General features: G+C 47.0%; 1 protein-coding gene across 1 annotated transcript in view; it reads left to right on the top strand.

Annotated features, from left to right (window-relative positions):
• Galnt18 (polypeptide N-acetylgalactosaminyltransferase 18) overlaps positions 1-18,864 on the top strand; it is a 311,123-nt gene that overhangs the window by 283,553 nt on the left and 8,706 nt on the right. Inside the window, exon 10 of the mRNA XM_021167493.2 lies at positions 12,465-12,629. Within this exon, the coding sequence (XP_021023152.1) occupies positions 12,465-12,629 (165 nt within the window). The remainder of the gene's footprint in view (positions 1-12,464; positions 12,630-18,864) is intronic.

Genomic DNA, 18,864 nt, shown 5'->3' with positions numbered 1-18,864 from the left:
AAAGGAGCTGCCTGATTTCTTATTCACTCCACATATGTTCTTCATTTCATGTCCAAACTCCGCAATTAGAGTCATCAACAGCGAGTTTTGCATGACTTTTATTAAACTCCCACGGTCTGGGAGCAGGCTGTCATTAGCAGTGCCATACTGCCCAGTGTTCCAGTTCCTAAGCAGAGAGCCGCTGTCTCTGGCCCCCCGCCCACATCTCATTGTGGAGCTTCCCTACCCAGATGACTCTGGCCATGGGGACAATGTGGGAATTGAGTGATAGAGGGGCTGGCTTTGGATCCTAATCTGGTTGTGTGCATTCAGGCAAATCACCTCACCTCTCTGAGCCTTAGGTTCTTGATCTGTAAAATGGGCATGAGAATGGAACACTAGATAAACTATCAACCCTGTTCATGCCCTCTTGTTCAAGTCATAAACACCTTTCAGTGAGTGTTTTCAACATGTAAAGATAACTATAAAAATGACAATAGTATGTATGCTCCATTACTGTGCACTTTGCAGGTACCTTTCAAAACACTTTTCTTGGCTAGGCTAGCATCCCCAGCAGCCCTTGGAAGTGGGTGCTTCTAGTACCCTGTTGTTACCAGGTAGAAACTGGGGCTCATGGTGGTTTTGTAAACCATTCCAGGTAGCAGAGCCTGGCCTGTCACCCAGATTGCCTGCTATAGAGCCCATGCTCAGAGCAGACTCCATGCTGGCTTCCAGCTTTCTGACATGTGGGGATCCTGCTCTCAAGGAGACACTTGGGTAGAGAAGGGACTACCCCTGTGTCCCATTTGGGACAGGAAATGGGGAGAAACCTCCATAGTTTGACTGGGCGTGCTGATGCGCTCTGCACCCAAGGTAGGCCCTCAGCAAGTGGGCTAATACACAGCTGGCATCTGGCCCATGCCACTGACATATTGGGTGGAGTAGTTTGCCATTGTACAGGATCACCACCCCAAGGTCCTGATCACCAGCAGGATCCAGATGCCACCAAAGCATCTTCATGCATTTTTAGGGCTCCCTTCAGTTGAGAATCAAAGAAAGAAGGAGTCAAAGTCAGTCGGCTCTGTGCTTTAGAAGGGGCTGGTAGCATGGACACCTGAATAGTGTCTGTATCACAGAAGCTTAAGGAGATGCTTAAGCCATTTTATGAAAGTTCCTAAGGAAGTGTGCTGAGGCTATATGATGGGCGTAAATGAATTCTCCAATCTGATTTTCCCAGCTAACTGCATTGTCACACTGCCTTTGTCCCAGGTGCTTTTGCTAAAGCCTGCTGGCTGCTGCGGGTGAGCCCTGGAAGGGCAGCTCTTTGCTGGAGCCCTCAAGGGCAGTGCTGTGTTAATATGCTGGGAATTTAAGTAGAGCTGGCCCTTCTAAATCAATCACCAGGACAGCTTTATATTTTTCCTTTGCTCAAAAAAATACACTATTCAGTGCAGTTACATGTGTGGGAGTAAGGTTGGCTTGGGTGAAGGACGCTGAAAAGGAAAATTTCATAACATTTTCACTGCAGGAAAAGGGACTCGCCACCTTAGTTCTTACAGAACTGGTGACAGAAAATATCAGCGTCTATGTATTATCTCTGCGATCCTCAGAATGGCCTAAGCCGTTCAGAAGTTGCTCAGTTTTATTTGGCCAGGGCATTATAGATGCTTAACAAGTGTGGGTTAAACAAAAGGCTAAATAGGAGATCAGTCAAAGCTCTTTAAGGGGATGTTCACAAAGTGGAATGAGCCAATATTTGCCTCCTTGCCCCTTTGGGGGTTTTCTATGATGGCAAGGTCCACCCTGGCACATAGAACCTAAGAGAACTGCTCACAGTGTGAATCTCAACCTTCATGATGTATATACATAGTAGTAGAGCCCCTGAGAGGCCATGACAATGATGCCCCTGCTGTAGGAAGTGGATAAGAAGATGAGCTGATGAGCATGCCTCTTCTGCCCAGCGTTTGCTGGGCAGGAATGAAGAGAGAAGGCTGGCCATCAAGGACTATGGGGTTTAGAAGGGTATGTGCTTGGGTTTGTTTCCAAGGAAAGCGATAAACACGTATGTTTTGAGACTAAGAGGAAGAAAAACCAGAGAAAGAGATCAGCATTCAGATAAAGAGAGAAATAAACTAAGCCACATCCCAGGTTGGGAATGAGTGAGGACAGGAGGGGATGCAATCCCAGGATAGGAGGTGAGGCTGGTCCTGGACCACATGGGCTGCCTTGCCAGTGAGTGGGACATCTGTGGGAGAACAGAGAGCCTCAATGCTACCCAAGTGCCCCAAGATGATGCTAGTTAGAGTGGGGTGGGCTGTTTGAAGTTGAAGGTCATGTCTATGCTAGCCTTATTTGCATATGGCACATAACCTTTCATATTAGGAACAACCTAAGCTCTTAAAGCAGTGCTGTACCAGCAAGAGATAGAGCTTTATTGTTTCTGGGATGGTGAGCAGATAAATGTTCGGTCTAGCTCACTCTGTGTCCTGGGGGTAATAGTCAGATCCTTGTCCTGAGGACAGTCAGTTATCCACTGGATTCGATGAAAAATGATGATTGGAGGATCGGGAAGTACGGATTATGAAGAAGGCATTGGGGAACAAGTCTGGATGAATGTCCAAGTTATTTATTAATACATTAGTCTGATAGATTAATATGTTTGAGTGCCTGTTTTGTGCCAAGTGGTAGGTATGATGATCAGTAGGTAATGGTCAGAAGACATGGTAATTGTCCTCAGGGAACTTGGTCTCTAATAGGGAACAGTGGTACAAAGGTGACACTGTCACCTAGCACAGAGCACTAGTTACCCCTATGCCAACTTCCCTATAACCATAGTTAGTCCTGTTTTCACAGACAGGTAAACAGAATGACGTCTGAGTGTATTCATTTTCTGTATCACAAGCAGGTGGGAACAGAGGCTGGAGTCTAGGCAATGTGGATGTGGGCAGAGTCTCCTATACCAACCCTTCCCCCTCTTCATATTAGCTCAGTCCCCTTGGCATAGACTTCCAGAGTTCCCCGTACTTTTTCTAGGGTCATGCTTTCAATTTGGTAACTCTATTTTTGCACGGTATTGTGGGGGAGGGAGCTTAACCAAATGGCTGCCCATCAGCCAGGCTTGTCATGCCCTCCTGAAACACATGACCTCAGAATCTCCGTGGTCTACAGTAACCAATGTTTCTCGGCCATGCTACATGTCCATTTCTTTTCTGACCTTCTCTTTCTTCTGCAGCATTTTGCCAAAAGCAGCTGGAAAAAAAAAAGCTTGCTCTTCATCTATGAGTCATCAGTCCTCCAAAAGCTGTCTAGAAGCCATCACTACCTTTATGGGCTCCACGGACAGCATCCTCACTGTGGACTTATTGGCTTCAAAGTCAGTGTCCCGTATTTTAAGATTTGACCATACCCCTCGTCTACAGTCAGTTTCTATGGGCTGGTGAAATTGGTGAATTTCTAGCTGTCAGAGCTTGCTTTATGGTCACCATGGGTCAGTCACATCCATCTGGGATGCCCAGGTTCCAGGGTAAAAATGGATAAGATAAAATGCTGGTCCCCAGGATAGTGGAGGTAGGAGAAGCAGTGGACTTGTAGAAGAGGGGATCTAGTGAGAGTCCCATAGGCATGGTAGAAAGGTTGTGAGTCTCCAGTCTTATTATTTCTGTCTCCTGATCATTGTTATCTAGCATATAATAGAGTCCACAGCAGTGGGTCTGCCAGATCTTGGACTTGAAACTCCAATATTGAACTTACTAAATCTCTCTCATATGAGTACTCCATATACATGATCTATGCACATTTATCCATATATATATATATATATATATATATACATGCATATATAAATATATACATGTATATTACTCTATATAACATATATAGAGAGATGGGGTGATGGGTCACATTATAGCTCTGAAATCTAATTGGATATGAGTGGTCAAAGCTAGACAAGGAGCTACATCTGACATATTTGATATTGGATATGTAACATTGGAGGACAGTTCAAGGGTACTCTGAGGAGGAGCAACCATTTTGATCACTCTGAGAGTCTAAGCTAACGATCCCAGCCCAGTGACACTGCTTCAGGGCCACTTGGCCACTCTGCTGAGTTCACAGTGGGAAGCAGCAGCCAAGCTTCATTGTTGGCCCTCTCTGTTCTGCCCCAAGTTCAAAGCCACCCACTCTACTGGTGCTCTGCACACATGCAACTGGCACTGTCTAGAGTCTAGACTGAACTGGAGGTGCTACCTAAGTCACCTGCAGCCTAGCATTGCTTTTTAGGCACTATGGGTATTTTAACTAAGATTCCAGAAAGTCCTTAGATGTATCAACAGAGCATAGTGTGAGGCCACCAGCCACTACCAGCATGCTGTCTTCAGGATGACTCTTCTCATTTCCCTCCTCACCACCCAATAGAATCCTGTGCTGTATACTTCTGTGCCTTTGATCTGGGCAAATTATCCCACTCTAGACTGACCTCAAATCTCATCACTTACTGGCCTCCCTGGGCCATCACTGTACTCTAACCAGTCCCCTGCTACAAGCCTGACCAGGAGAATATTCTAGACATCTTGCTACATGTGGTGAATCAGTTCAAGGGAGGAGGAACACGTCTAGCTCGCATGTCTAGCTCCTCTCTGCTTTGAGAGCCTGGCCTTTTAGAAGGGGGTTACCAAAGTTGAACAAGATCATCCATCATTACAAACCTCTTCCCATAAGACTTGGGGACTTGTGAGCTTAAAGTCACCTATTCACAGGAGAGATGAGTTGGGGTGGGGGTGCCCAGTTAGAAGCCTTACACATGGCTGCCAGTTACAGAGATAACCCTGGGACTATGCTTCCCTCTCTCCCCTGCCTGGACTTGGTGCTGAAGTTGGTGACACACCCCCAACTCCTGATTTATTGGCAGTGCACTGTGGCCCTGAGCACAGTAATGAACCTCTGTGTCAAGGGATTAATGACCAATAACCAAACCTTTAAATCAGTGCACCCTGTCTGCAGAGGCCTGTGGCTCATCCTTGGGTAAATAGGACAAAAAGCCCATTTCTAATACATTTTCTGGATGTCACAACACCGCTCTATAAATTGAGATCGAGTAAAGCAAACCTCCAAGTCCTCCCTCCTCCCCCACCCCTGCCATTTCTCACTCGTTGACTGTGGCTTGCCTGAATCACCTACAACAGTCAGAATCAGAAGGGGCCATAGGCATGGAGAGGGCAGCATCCTCACTGTACTGTCACATGCTCTCATGTGGCGACCCTAGTCACTGTCAGGGCCTTGCTCTTGCTCTGAAGACCCTGTGGCCACACGTAGGGGTTTCCATATTTTCCTTTTTCACCATACTACCCCTACATTTTGTGACTATGCTCTTCAGTGTCTCCTTAAATACAGCTATTTTCTGTCTTGGCTACACACTAGAATCTTCTCTAATAATCCCTGTGCTGGGTACTTTTCTTGTCACTGTGACCAGACACTGAACCAAAAGACTCTTAAGCAAGGGAGGTTAAGGGAACATAATTCCTGGTGGAGAGGAAGGCATGGCAGACTCATGGGCAGGGGTGTGTAGCCTGGACTCTTTACCCTTGATACCCATGATAACTTGGTGGAATGGGAAACAGGAAGCAGATAAGTGGGGTTGGACTTTTTCAAGCCCTGCTTCCAGTGACCCACTTTCTCTAACAAGTCTCTAGCTCCTGAAATTTCCCAAACCTTCTAGAGCAGCTTCCTCCAGCTGGAGACCAACTGTTCAAACATGTGTGCCTACGGGGAATGTTTCACATTCAAACCATGACAGTCCCCAGGCCTAGCCCCACTCCCAAGTCAGTATCTTATAGCTTTTAACTACACTCCCCAGAAGACTGAGATATGCAGCAAGGGTGGGGACCCTTAGCTTGGTGGCATTAGAATTTTAAGAATCCTCCAGCCTCATACACTGTGCATTTGTCATCTTTCTGTTAGATGGCCCACTCACAGTTTGACCCTCCCCTCGGTTGCCTCGTTTTGACTCTTGCTATCATGAGGCTCCCTGGTATGTGGTCCTCCCCACAGAGAGCTGGCTCCTCAACCTGTGTCAGGCTTCAGTAGTCTTCATACTATCCCTTCTTGATGTCCAAAGAAATAGCCTTAAGTCTTGTGTACCCTAAGCCCTGTCTAGCCAGGACTAGCCAAACACAGTTATTTTCTTCCCTGTGGTTCTAGAACATATTGTGGGGAGCATCTTACTGTGGTTTTCCTTTTTCTATTTCACCCCCTCTCCAACCTCAGGCAGGTATCAGCCAAATATCACTAATATCCTTCCATACCAGAAGCCACATGTCTCTGAGATACCTTATATTCAAGGACACAGAATCCATAGAGCAACAGTGTTGCCAAGGAAACAGTAGTGGGGAGAGGGGAGGGGACAAAGCTCTGATGCCTGTGCCCAGTGATAGGAAGAGATCCAGTACTAAAGCTGTGTCCAAAATAGCATCTATGGCTTGTGGTGGCCCGAATGTTCCCCATGTGCTTGTGCATTTGAACATTTGGTCCCCAGTCAATGGCATTGTTTGGGGGAAGTTAGGGAACCTTTAGGAGGTGGAGCCTTGCTGCAGGAAGTACATCACTAGGGGTGAGCTTTCAGGGTTTATAACTTTGTCTCCCTTTCCACTCTTCTCCCTACTTCCTGTGTGACAATAACAATGTGACCAGCCAGCTTCCTGCTCTGGGCCTTCCCTGCCATTATGGACTCTATCCCTTTGGAACGATAAGATGAAATTAACCCTTGTTTCCCTCCTTGCTGGTTGATCAGGATGTCTTATCCCAGCAGCAGAAATATGACTAATATCTATCCTTAAGGATGTTCACCAGGTTCCTGCTTTGTGTGGAGGGTTCTGGAACTTCCATAGAGGCTACAGCGTGAAGTGTGCAAGTGGGGATGTGAAGACTGGAAGACTTGCAGATTGGCCAAGGCCAAGGATGCCAGAGGTGGAAGGCCAGAAACGGAGGGAAAGCTAAGGAAGGTTTGCCTAGCCATGGTGTCCGATGAGAGATGCTTCCTGCAAGGTCTCACAATGTAGCTCCAGCTGGCCTTGAACTCACAGAGGTCCACTTGCCTCTGCCTCCTGAGTGCTGAGACTACAGGAAGTCATCTCCAAACCTGGCTTAACTGTCAGTCTTTTTTTTTTTTAAAGTTCTTTATAAACTTTTATTCCAACAAAATATCTAATGACACTGAATTATAAGAAAGAAAAATATCTGCAGGACAGGTTTTGGGGAAGGGCCCAGGCCCCAACCCATAGTGACCTCAGAGACCTTTCTGATGCCCAGGACACAGTAGCGAGTAGCTGGTAGGAATAGTTCTGACTGTGCTCTTGGTGGTTTTAAAGGGAAGAGTTTGCAATGTCCCTCGGGAGCCAAATTCTGCTTTGCCAACCTCACCGAGAGATGGGCTGTGTAGAGACGAAGCTTTGGCTTCAACCCAGGGCTGCTGAGGAGCAAGAGGACCTTGGGACTTCCAGCTGCAGAAGGGAGATGCAGGCCTGGAACTGTTAGGAATCTAGCCTAGCTGGGCACATCCTCCAGGCAGTAAAAGAGGAGGCCTCCTCGAGACCTTGTCAGATTATTTCCCCAAACTGCATGTAGCCTGTTTCCCCGACTTCAGAGATGGAAGGTAACCTTGAGCATGGAGAAGGTGCCTAGCAGAAGCCTTAATAAACCCACACAAAAAGAGGGATTTTTTTTCTTCTCCCCTCTCCCTTCCTATGCTCTTCATCTCCCCTGTGATAGTCCTGCCAGTCAGTGACCTTTGAAAGCTATGAAGGATGAATGCTGTGACCCATCCACATACCTACAGGATGGGAACTCTGGTGTGATGGTTTGTATATGCTTGGCCCAGGCCACGGCACCATTACGAGGTGTGGCCCTGTTGGAGTAGGTGTGTCACTATGGGCATGGACTTTAAGACCCTCATCCTAGTTGGCTGGGAACTAGTCTTCTCCTGTTTGCCCTTGGAACAAGATGTAGAACTCTCAGTTCCTCCCCCATCATGCCTGCCTAGATGCTGCCATGCTCCCATCTTGGGGGTTCATTGCCTCAACTTGGTCCTGTGGTCCTGAGGATAGCAATGTGTGAAGAGGGCTCTGGACTCCGTGGCTGACTTCAGCTTGGCTGCTCATCATTACTCCTGGCTCTGGCCTGGAAAGGTGACAGCACCACTTGTGTGAGACCTAGACCCAGATGTTTGTTCTTGGAGTTGCAGGTGATTTTTCTTTCCCCATCAAGCCCCAGAATAAAATGCCAGTCAGGTGTGCAGCCCTGCTGAGCTGTGCAGGGCTGAGCAGAGAAAGGATACAATCCATCATTACAGCTGGAGAGGAGCTGAGTGGTCAGGGTATCATTTCTATGCCCCTGGAGGTTTGTGAAGCATCAAGACAGGATAAGAGCCCGCCTCTGCCTCTGACAGTTACTGGCAGGATGCTGCTGTCTCAGCATTCCTGGCCACTGTGTGCTATTGGTCTTTTATTAAGGGGGCTCTAGTATGTAGTCTATGTCCTATGGGGGCTCCATAGGACCATGTGGAAGCCAGTTTCCTGGCACTCCCTGGCACCTTCCAGCCTACTCACTGGAGGTGAGGGGATGCAGGAAACTAGATGTGGGATGTGAGTGGTCCTGGGTCTGGCTCCAGAGTCAAACTACAGTTTAAATCTTAGCTGCTAGTCACTGATGTGCGGCTTTGGATGTATCATTTAGTTCCTCTCAAATAATTTAATTTTCCTCAGTCCTTCATAAGCTAAATGAGTGATAATGGTAATACAGGTAGAAATTCAAAATCTGAAATGCCCTATGATCTGAATCTTTTAAAAATTTATTTAATTTAATTATTTTATTTATTTATTTATTTATTCATTCATTTTATATCCTGCTCACTGCCCCCATCCTGGTCACCCCCTCCCACAATCTTTCCCCTATCCTCTGTTCCCCTTCTCCTCTGAGTGGATGGGTCTCCACTGGGGAATCCCCCCACCCTGGCCCTTCAAATCTCTGTGAGGCAAGGCCCATCCTCTCCCACTGAGACCAGACAAGGCAGCCTGGCTAGAAGAACATATCCCACAAACAGGCAACAGCGTTTGGGACAGCCCCTACTCCAGCTGTTCAGGACCCACATGAAGACCAAGCTTCACATCTGCTACATATGTGTGGGGAGGCCGAGGTCTAGCCCATGTATGTCCTTTGGTTGGTGCTTTATTCTCTCAGAGACTGATCTGAAACTTTTCGAGTACTCACACAGAAAATCCCATGCCTGACCTTCTGTGAGAGGTAGCTGCCTACAGAGTCGCCTTTAGACAATGTAAATAAAGTATGTATGAGTCATAAACCTTGTGTTTAAACGTGGGTCCCATCTCCAAGATAATTCTTTATGAATGTATAGGCTGATATTATAAAAATCCTTTTAAAGCTCTGAAACCAGAAGCACGGTGTTCCCGGTTGTAGATATGGGGGACTCAAACCCTGTGCCTGACCCATAGCCCTATTAGGGTTAAATGAGATAGGTGGTGTGAGCCCCTTTTGATCTAGTATAGTCTAATCACAGGTATTTCCGCTTGACTATCAGCAGTCGAAACCAGGAACTCCTGACAAAGGTGCTCCTGAGATTTTGAACCAGGCAATTTAACTGTACTAAGGGGTGCTGTGTACTCTCCCCCGGGTGCCAGGAACCTCTCCTTCTCTAAGTCATAACTAAAAAGTTTCTGTTCAGGCATCCCAAATGACCCCTAGTAAGCAGAACTATCCCCTTAACCTGCTTTGGAGACCACAGCTCTCAATCACTTCTTGCTTCAACTTTCAAAGCCCCTCATTGCTCTGGAAGCATGGCCATGCTTACTGGGCCTGTGGGCATTGAACAAGGGGTATCTTGCACAAAACTATTCCCTATTTTATGTGTCCAGGCCAGTTATTGATTCAGTGTGCTACTGGCTGGGCTTCTGAGATGTCCAAGGGAAGACCGGAGGGAGTCTTCCTTGCCAAATCCATCTCTGTGATCTGCCTGCTTCCTGGTTCCACTGATTGTTGACTTTTTAAATGACAAACAACTGTCTGTCCCTATTACGATCTTCCGAGACTCTGGAGCAATAATCAGCTCTGGTGACAGCTGTAGCAGCGAGTAAGTGCACACATACCTCTCAAAGCATCTCCCCAGGCACTTTAGAGCAGCTAAGTGGATAAAACTGATTTCAGCTATTGCCTGGGTGGCCAATTTGTGTCTGTGGACCCCGCCCTGGAGATGAGAGGCAGGCCCTGGTGACAGGAGGCAGGAAGGGAGAGAAGTGACTGGTCCCTGGCCATCCTTCTTTTGCAGGTCATGCTTCTGAGCCTAGATCCTGGTTTCCATCGTGACCATTGAGAGCTCCCCTGTCCTGCGATCATTTGGCTTTAGTCTTAAGGACCTAAACGACTGTCTTACTCTCTGGAGAAAGCACAAGTGACAGGTTGAGGCCGTGCACTTTTGCACATTCAGCAAAGGCCTTGGGAACTGGTGACTTTTTGTTTCTGGCTCAAAGGTGGAAGAGTTGAGCAAGCCAGAGAGGGGTGGGGGGAACCCATGTGCCATGGGTGGACTCAGTGACATTGCTTCCTGGTGTGTGGCTGGCTTGTTCATTACTCTTTTGTTGCTGTGACAAAGAGGCTGGCAAGAAACGACTCAAGGAATGAAAATGAACTGTGGCTCATGGTATGAGGCTTGAGCCTGTTGGGGAACGGCCAGCATGACTGGGAAAACATGAAGCAACTGGTCTTCCTGCCCACAGTCAGGAAGCAGAAAGGGAAGCTGCTGCTCAGCTTGCTGTCTCTTTTTTATACCCAGCCTAGGGTTCCAGGGTGAGTCTCCCTCCCCAGTTAAGTTTTCCTAGGACTTCATCACACATACACCCCTAGGTAATTCTCAGTCCCATCCAGTTGACATAGAAGATGGACCATCCCACTCAATCTCCTAGATTTAGCTGTGCTTTGACCACACCAGAACTACATCTTCCTCACTTCTGTATACCCAGAACTCAACTTAAAGATTGATTTCTTATTTGGATGGATGGATAAATGTGATGGTGAGCTGCACAACTGTTGAAGCTTCCTACTGGTGTCAAATTCTTCCTCAACACCAATAAACTAGAATTCTTAACTGGTCCTCAGCTTCCCTTGGTGCAGTCTAGAAACCCAGGCCACAGAGGGAACGTCCTTGGGCTCACAGTAGAAACTCATGTATTGGCCATGGCTAGCTTGACAAAGTGTCTCTTATGTTCTGGTTACATCTTCATGTTGAACTGGGAATAGCACCGTTTACCTCTGCTTAGAACTTTGGTCATTATCATCCTTTGCCCTGAAATGAGAGCAATCAGTAAGGCTGGTGATTTTGATGTCTTCATCCCTGCATTTACTAAGCTGATGAGCTGTAAGATGACATTAGAGGACTAGATTGGGTCATAGTACTTGTCCCTCTGTCTCCACCTACTTCTTCCTACCCAGGAAGGCTACTTTGTAGCACATTTTGCTGAGCTCCTGTGTTCTCCCGCCTCTGGTTGGGTTTTGCTAATAGTCAGCTTGCTAATGAATTGACCAGAGTGGGGGAGAGGGGGAAAGAGGCAATTTTGTAATTCTGGCCAGGGCTGCCTTAGTAGAAATCTTGGTGCTGAGACTCCAGTGAGCTTCCCTGGTAGATGGTACTTCACATATTGTGATACACTCATTGCTGGAAGCACGGCATGTATTATATGACTTTCAGAGACAGATCCCTGAGTTGCTGAGGCCTGTCTCTAAAACTTCATTCTCTCACCTTTCTTCTTTGCTGGATCACTCAGCATCCCTTCAGTGTAGTAAGTAAGTCATAGCTATGAGTCCTCATTGCAGAGGAGGGTAGACCTGAGGCTTCCCTAGTAAACCTCAAAGCTAAAAGTGCATCTTCCCCTTCACAACACTTGCTAGCCCCTGCTGTGTACAGTCTTAATAGAGAAGGAAATTCTCTGTCTTTTACTTCCCAGACCCCTCAATGCTGGATGCTCCCCAAAGGCAGGGCCTGAGCCTTTGTGCTTTGTGTCTCCCGGCCAAATGCAGTATCTGGCACAAAATATTTATGAAGGAAGTCAGCGAGTCTGCACATAATTGATTCAAGAGGTACTTCCAAAGCTGTGGGTGGTAAAATCAATTTAAAAGGTTATGGCCAATGTTTTTCAATGCAAGAATAGAATAGAAATGGAGTGTGCCGTACAGTGAGGGCAAGTTTTATTTCTTGAAAGTTTTGTCTCCACTCTACACACGGACCAAATGCTCTCCTGGATTAAAAGTTGAAAGGCTTTCTTGCTATCCACTGTCCCAGTTGAAAGTCTGAAAGTCACTGGATATAAAAATCAGGCATCTCTCCTCACCAAGGACTCTTTGCCAGCCAGCTGGTGACAATGAGCACTTAACCCCCATTTCTCTGGCCATTGACATTTAACCTTTTGCTGCTTCTCTTCACCCCCCAGAATGTGTACTACACAAGCAGCCAGCAGATCCACGTGGGTATCCTGAGCCCCACTGTGGATGACGATGACAACCGGTGTCTGGTGGACGTCAACAGCCGGCCACGTCTCATCGAGTGCAGTTACGCCAAGGCCAAGAGGATGAAGCTGCACTGGCAGTTCTCCCAGGTAGAAGTCACTGTAGAGATGAGGCTCCTCCTCAGGGCAGTGTCTGGACCATTTGTAAAGGAAGATCTCCATATAAATGACCATAGGGCTTCCTTTCCCTGGTCACCACAATTTGGGGGCTCATGTTTAACATTTTACCTTTCCTTGGCCACTCTGTCTCTCATTATGGAATAGCATCCCTGGGTTCAAACACCAAGTTTTCAATAGACTCTGTCCCAAGAGCTCCCCACCACAGAAAGTCTGCTGTTAGAGTCAGTTTCTGCCTGTGGATGGGAGTGCTGGCCTTCTAGGAGGCAAGGCTGATTGTTACAGGATGTGAGGAAGCCCATATGGTCCTAGAACTCCAGGGTACCTGGGGCCCTGAACAGAGTCAGGCAAGGGCAGGAGCGACTGTCAACATCCAGGAGACTAGGTGGCTGAAGCCCATCATTCAAACCTTCCAGCCTGTTGCTTCTGCCATAAGGAAGAAGGATGTTGTCGTGGGTGGGGCTGACTTTGATCGAATTGCTGACCCATGCATGGGGGTGGAGGGTGCTGGTAATGGGAGATGTATCATACTCTGAGGTGTCTTTTGTCTGTCGTCTGGGGTATAGAAATTGGGTATCTTCCAAGATGCCTTCCTCATAGTAAGTGAGTAGTGGAGGTCAGTACTAAACAGCAAGCTCAAATCAAGATCATAGGTTTAAGGGCTAGTTAGAGACTAGGAATGAGAGCCGGGGCCAGGAAAGTAGGCAAGAAGGTGATTTATAAGGAACCAAGTGAGTTCATCACAGGCAGGTAGAGGGTGCTTTGGCAGGTCTGAGTGCAGGCCAGGTAAGCCTGCAACGTGTGAAGGATTCAATGAAAAGAAGCAGGGATGAGAGACTTTGTTAGTTCCCATCATGGCACCTTGCCAACCATTGTCAGGTCTCACTTCCAGTACGAGTAGCAGCTAGCATTGCACCATGTCCATCGCTGCTCATAAAACACTCTGCAATTCCCTTTTATACTTCTAATCATGACATGGCATTGGAAGTGGCCAAGGTTGGGACTGGGAAGGCTAGGGTTGGGACTGGGGTGTGACATTTGTTTCTTCCTACTTTATATCCTGTTGAAACCTAAATTCCCCAGGCATGCCCTGTTGCTGATCTGCACTGTACCTGGCAAGATACTTGTCCCTGTCCCCTGCTAGCCATGTGTCCCAGAGGGACACAGATTGGAGCTTCCTTCCCTCAAGTTCACAGGCAGGAAGAGGCTCAGCATGGTGTGGTTGAGGAAGATTCTGGGATCTGGGTGTGTGGAAAATACAGCTATGGTTGCCTGTCCCAGGCCAGGAACAAAGCAAGCTTACAGATTAGGGACAAAAATTGGGGGAAGGTATTCCCTGGGAAGTGGGTGGGGCTGACTTTGGTAGGATGAAAACAGATTCATGCCTGAGACTTCAAGGCCTGAAGCCACTCCTGCTGCATTCTGCTAGGCCTGCTGGGCCCCTAAGTTTGGCTTGGAATGAATCAGGAAGTTAAGAAATGAGTGGGACAGAACTGCTGGCTTTTCAGAAGCTAGGGTACTGGAACACTGCAAGTGTTCCATCTGATAGAGGAAACAGCATGAGCCAGAAGCTGAGCCATCAAACCTACACCGAGTCAATACTCTGTGTGGCCTGAACCTGGAGGACACGGGGTGGGGTAAGGGGTGACCAGAGCAAGGTCTGGAAGGTGACACTGGGTGTCATCACAGAGTTTACTAGGAAGTGGAAGGCTGTGCAGCTCCAGGGCACATTGAAGTCTAGGCTTTCAAAGACCCCTCTGGTGGAGACTGGGGAGCTGGCTTAGAAGTTTCAAAAAAGGAAGAGACAGTATGGAGAGTTAGCAGGAGATTGAAATTCAGTTTGAAACTTAGATATGCTCAATTCTCTCTGCACCATGACCTTGGGGGCCCTCAGAATCCTGACCTACCTCAAGACCACTGCCCAGGCAGCATCTGAGACTGACCCAAGGGTCTCAGACTTTAATCCTTGGGCTAATTGTATTTACAGGTGTGGCTGAGCCCCAGTATAGGTGAGCGTCCCTGAAGGCATGGAGACAGTTGCTTTTGGGCCATCTTGACATCACCTATAGGAGTCACAGGCCAGCAGAAGGGTGTAGGGGACTTGGCATCACCCAATGTGACTACTCTTGTTTCACCTAATCTCCCAGATCCCTTTTCAGGCTTTGAAAGGCAACTCTGGAAACAGCAAGTTGACAGCTCTGTCTGTCAGTCTGTCTGTAAACTTCAACCTCAAGGCAAAATTATCTCCCAGTGAGCTCTCTCCTTTCTCCATTTCAGAATGTAGTCTTGAGCAGGTAGCCCTACAGGACTCCTACCTGAATGGACTCATTGACCAGCCAAGCAGACAGTGCTGCTTTGTAGCACTCTGGGAGGGAGGCAGGCAGTGTTCTCCACTTCAGCACATGTCTAATGAAAACTGCCTAGGTGCTCTGGCAACCGCATCTCTGACCCCTCAACCAAATAGAACTGTTTGGAAGGAATATCTCTAAATTCTTAGTTTGCAAACCCAGCATAGCCCCTCTCATTCACTATTCAATAATGACTAGATGTGCAATTTCTGTTTGATGTACAATGATCGATATTTAGCAGGAGACCTGGAATCCATCTGTCCACTGCTCATTGACAAAGGCTTACTGCTCACAAGGCCAAAGCCAGCCTGGAGCCTCTTAAATGATTAAAGTCCTGTGCTTAAGCTTGGGAGATAGCTCAGTCAGTAAACTGCTTGCCTCGCAAGCACAAAGACCTAAGTTCGATACTCAGTACCCACATAAAAGCAAACAAGAAAATGAGTGTGAGAGTGTAAACTTGTAATCCCAGAGCTGAGAGACTAGCCAGCCTAGCTGAATCAATGAGCACCAGGGTCACTGAGAGGCCCTGTCCTAGGACATGCACACATATACATCATCTTGTGCTCAGGCTAATGTTCTTGTAACATATTTTGCAAATTATGCAGTGACCTGACCAACTAGAATGTTCTGCTGCAGAAGCTGAGCAGGAAGGAGATTTCTCGGGATGCATTTGGAATCACTTTTCTGGTTTCAAAGTATGCATTATTTACTCTTCTTAGGACCACATTTAAACTTCACAGATACCCTGAATTAATTTAAAAACAAATCAGTGGTATTCTCTTAGGTTTTACACACACACACACATACACACACACACACACACACACACACACACACACACATTTGCATATCTCTGTTCCATCTCATACCTTGCTTTTCTGTTTAACAAATAGTTTGTGCCCACTCTAACCTCTCCAAGCCCTTCTGAATTTCCAATGTTTCTGGCTGAACTGAGATGCTGACATTCTGAAACCACATTTGATGAAAACATCTCCTGGCAACGCTGATGTACAGGGCTCTGATGAGCAATTTTCTGATGATGAACATTCTTTCTTTCAGTCGTTCATCAAACATTTATTGAGCACAGGGGTTTGGCAGGGGGGATGCAAACGTGAATCAGACATGGCCTCTGCCCTGGAGGAGCTCGTGGGCATGTAAACACACAACAAAACAGGCTGATGAGAGCAGAAACTGAGGGCTAAACAGAGCTCTGGAAGCCCAGGGTGACTGGCTCCATGTGAAGAACACAAGAGTGGGCGAATGTGTGTGATTTGTTTGATCTGGCTGTTGAAAGTTTATAGAAATAGTTCCTAGATGTCAGAAGGGAAGAGTGCTCCCCAAACAGAAGCTCCACCTAGGCAAAGACACAACAAAACCAAGCATCCTTTCAGAAGATCTATCTACTGTGTGGCATGGGTAGAGTTTAGAGTGAGATGGAGTAGGTGCCTTGTGTGTGTGTGTGTGTGTGTGTGTGTGTGTGTGTGTGTGTGTGTGTGTAAGCCATACCCTATTTTAGATTTCACCAAGCAAAAGGAGGGACTAGGGAACCTTTTAAGGTGTGGCAGTTAATTTCCATTACGATAGTGAGAAAGGATTGTTGGATTCATAGTTCTAGGTCAACTCAGCTCTATTGATGGCCTCCTGAAGGGTGTGGCATCAACATAGCTAGAGATGGGAACTCACAATAAAATGGAGCTCAGGCTACCTTTGGTGAAAACATGTTTTCATGAGAACCAACACAAGGGTTCTACAGAGGACAAGGCCCTCTGTGACCTAAGGACCTCCAGATAGGCCCCACCTCTAAAAGTCCTCATCACTGCAACACTACCATGGCCAGGACACAGATGTCACTACAAGAAGACAAACCTTGTCCAAACCATAGTAGTATCCCTGGTGAGATCAGGAAGATAGTCATGACATCTAGGTAGCGTAGAAGAGAAGAGGCTAGAGGTGGGGGTTAGGTAAGGAAGAGGCCTGCTCCATCATCCTCAGGGTAGCTGGGAGGATTTGGTAGCCATGGAGAGAGCTGTTGGGAGGACTTTGTGAGACATATCAGTATTCCGTTGGTCACAGTGATGATTTAGTGATAGTGGCTGGGCAGGAGTTAGATTAATAATTCATAATGACCCCTAGCTCTGGATTTGAAGAACAGTTGGTAAGGTGCCTCCTCTCCAAATAGCCGTCACTTCTATCCACATACTGAAACCTCCTTAACATGGGAAATAGTAGGTGTTTGTTGCTTTGTATGCATTTTCTAACTCCTAATCCCCAGACCCATTAAAGAAATCTCCAAACTGCCTATCCCCTGGTATTGTAAATTCTTATTAATTAAGTGTACAGCTTTCACTCTTCTGAGAGTTCCCTTCAACTTAGGATTTGAAGGACATTCTAAAATCCTGGGATATAGCATTAGTGATAAACGTGTTTTGGTGACCTGTGGACCAGGAAAAGAAGAAGGAAGCAGCAGACACTATGTCACCAGAAGGACATCAGTAGAGCAAAGAATGGTCTGCCAAGGCCACCCAACCCTGACCCCCTCTGTGGCTTTCCAATAGTTAACCCAATGCTAGAGTCATCTCTATGAGACATTGCCAGAACATCCCAAGAAGGTTACTGTGATGTGTGTCCTCTAAGTTCCAGCTTCCCCACTGCCCTCATATACTTGTGAATGGCAGTGAAAGGGACAGGCATGCTGAAGACCAGAAAGATGGCAAGCAGCTCTGAGTTCTCCATGAGTTTCAAGGACTGGCTGGTGTGGAGAGGAACAGGCTTCTTCCATGGAGCTCTGCAGATCAGAGAGGCAACACTCAAGAGCCAGGGTTGGAGTTGTCCGTGATGTTGGTAGATCCCTGAGGGACCGAGCATTAGGATCCACAGAAGTTGAACTGGGTGGTTTTCACACCTTCCCAGACCTGAAACTCTGCTGAGCTAAGCTATTGAAGTTAGACTGGAGACAACAAGCTTTGTGTGCCATCTATAAGTCCCACTGGGCCAGCCCAAAGCAAAACCCTGCACACCAAGAATAAACCAAACTTCAATGAAGGTCTTCATCATATTTTGTGCCCACTCCCCTTTACATGATGGAATGGTGGCTGTTACCTGGTAGAATGATGATATTCTACCCAGGGCCACTCCCTTCAAGTGTCTGGAAGCATGGATAACAGGAATGCCTCTCACGATTTAGGCATCTCCACCAGAGGACAGAAATCCTGGGACAGAGTGGACACTGTCCTACTGTGCCTCTGCACTGCTATGACAAAACACCCACCAAAAGCAGTTTGGGGAGGAAAAGGTTAATTTGGCTTACACAGCCAAATCTTAGCCATCACTGAGTGAAGTGAGGGCAGGAACTCAAGTGGGAACCTAGAGGCAGAAGTTGATACAGAGGCCACAGAGGAACGCTGCTTACTGGCTTGCTCCTCATGGCTTGTCCATCCTGCTTTCTTACACAAATCCTGACCACCTGCATAGTGGTAGTGTTATGCACATTGGACCAGGCCTTCCCATATTAGCCATGAATCAAGAAAATGCCCCACAGCCTGTCTACAGGCCAATATAATAGGAGCAGTTTCTCAGTTGAGGTTACTTTCCCCCATATATGCCTAGGTTTGTGTCAACCAAAACAGACATACAATGTGCCATTGATCAAATGAAAGGGCCCTTTAAAATAAATGTATGAATCTTAGAGTCCTCCTGATCACCAGGTCTTCAACTAAATGTGTGCTAAAAACAAGCAAAACCTTACTTTCATTGGCCTTATTTACTATCCTTAGAAGCATGCAAACACATTTTGTGTGTGTGTGTGTGTGTGTGTGAGAGAGAGAGAGAGAGAGAGAGAGAGAGAGAGAGAGAGAGAGAGA

This window comes from Mus caroli, chromosome 7 (assembly GCF_900094665.2).
Source record: "Mus caroli chromosome 7, CAROLI_EIJ_v1.1, whole genome shotgun sequence".
NCBI classification, from domain to species: domain Eukaryota; kingdom Metazoa; phylum Chordata; class Mammalia; order Rodentia; family Muridae; genus Mus; species Mus caroli.
Note: the sequence above shows the minus strand (reverse complement) of the source record. Positions and strands in the feature narration are given on the sequence as shown.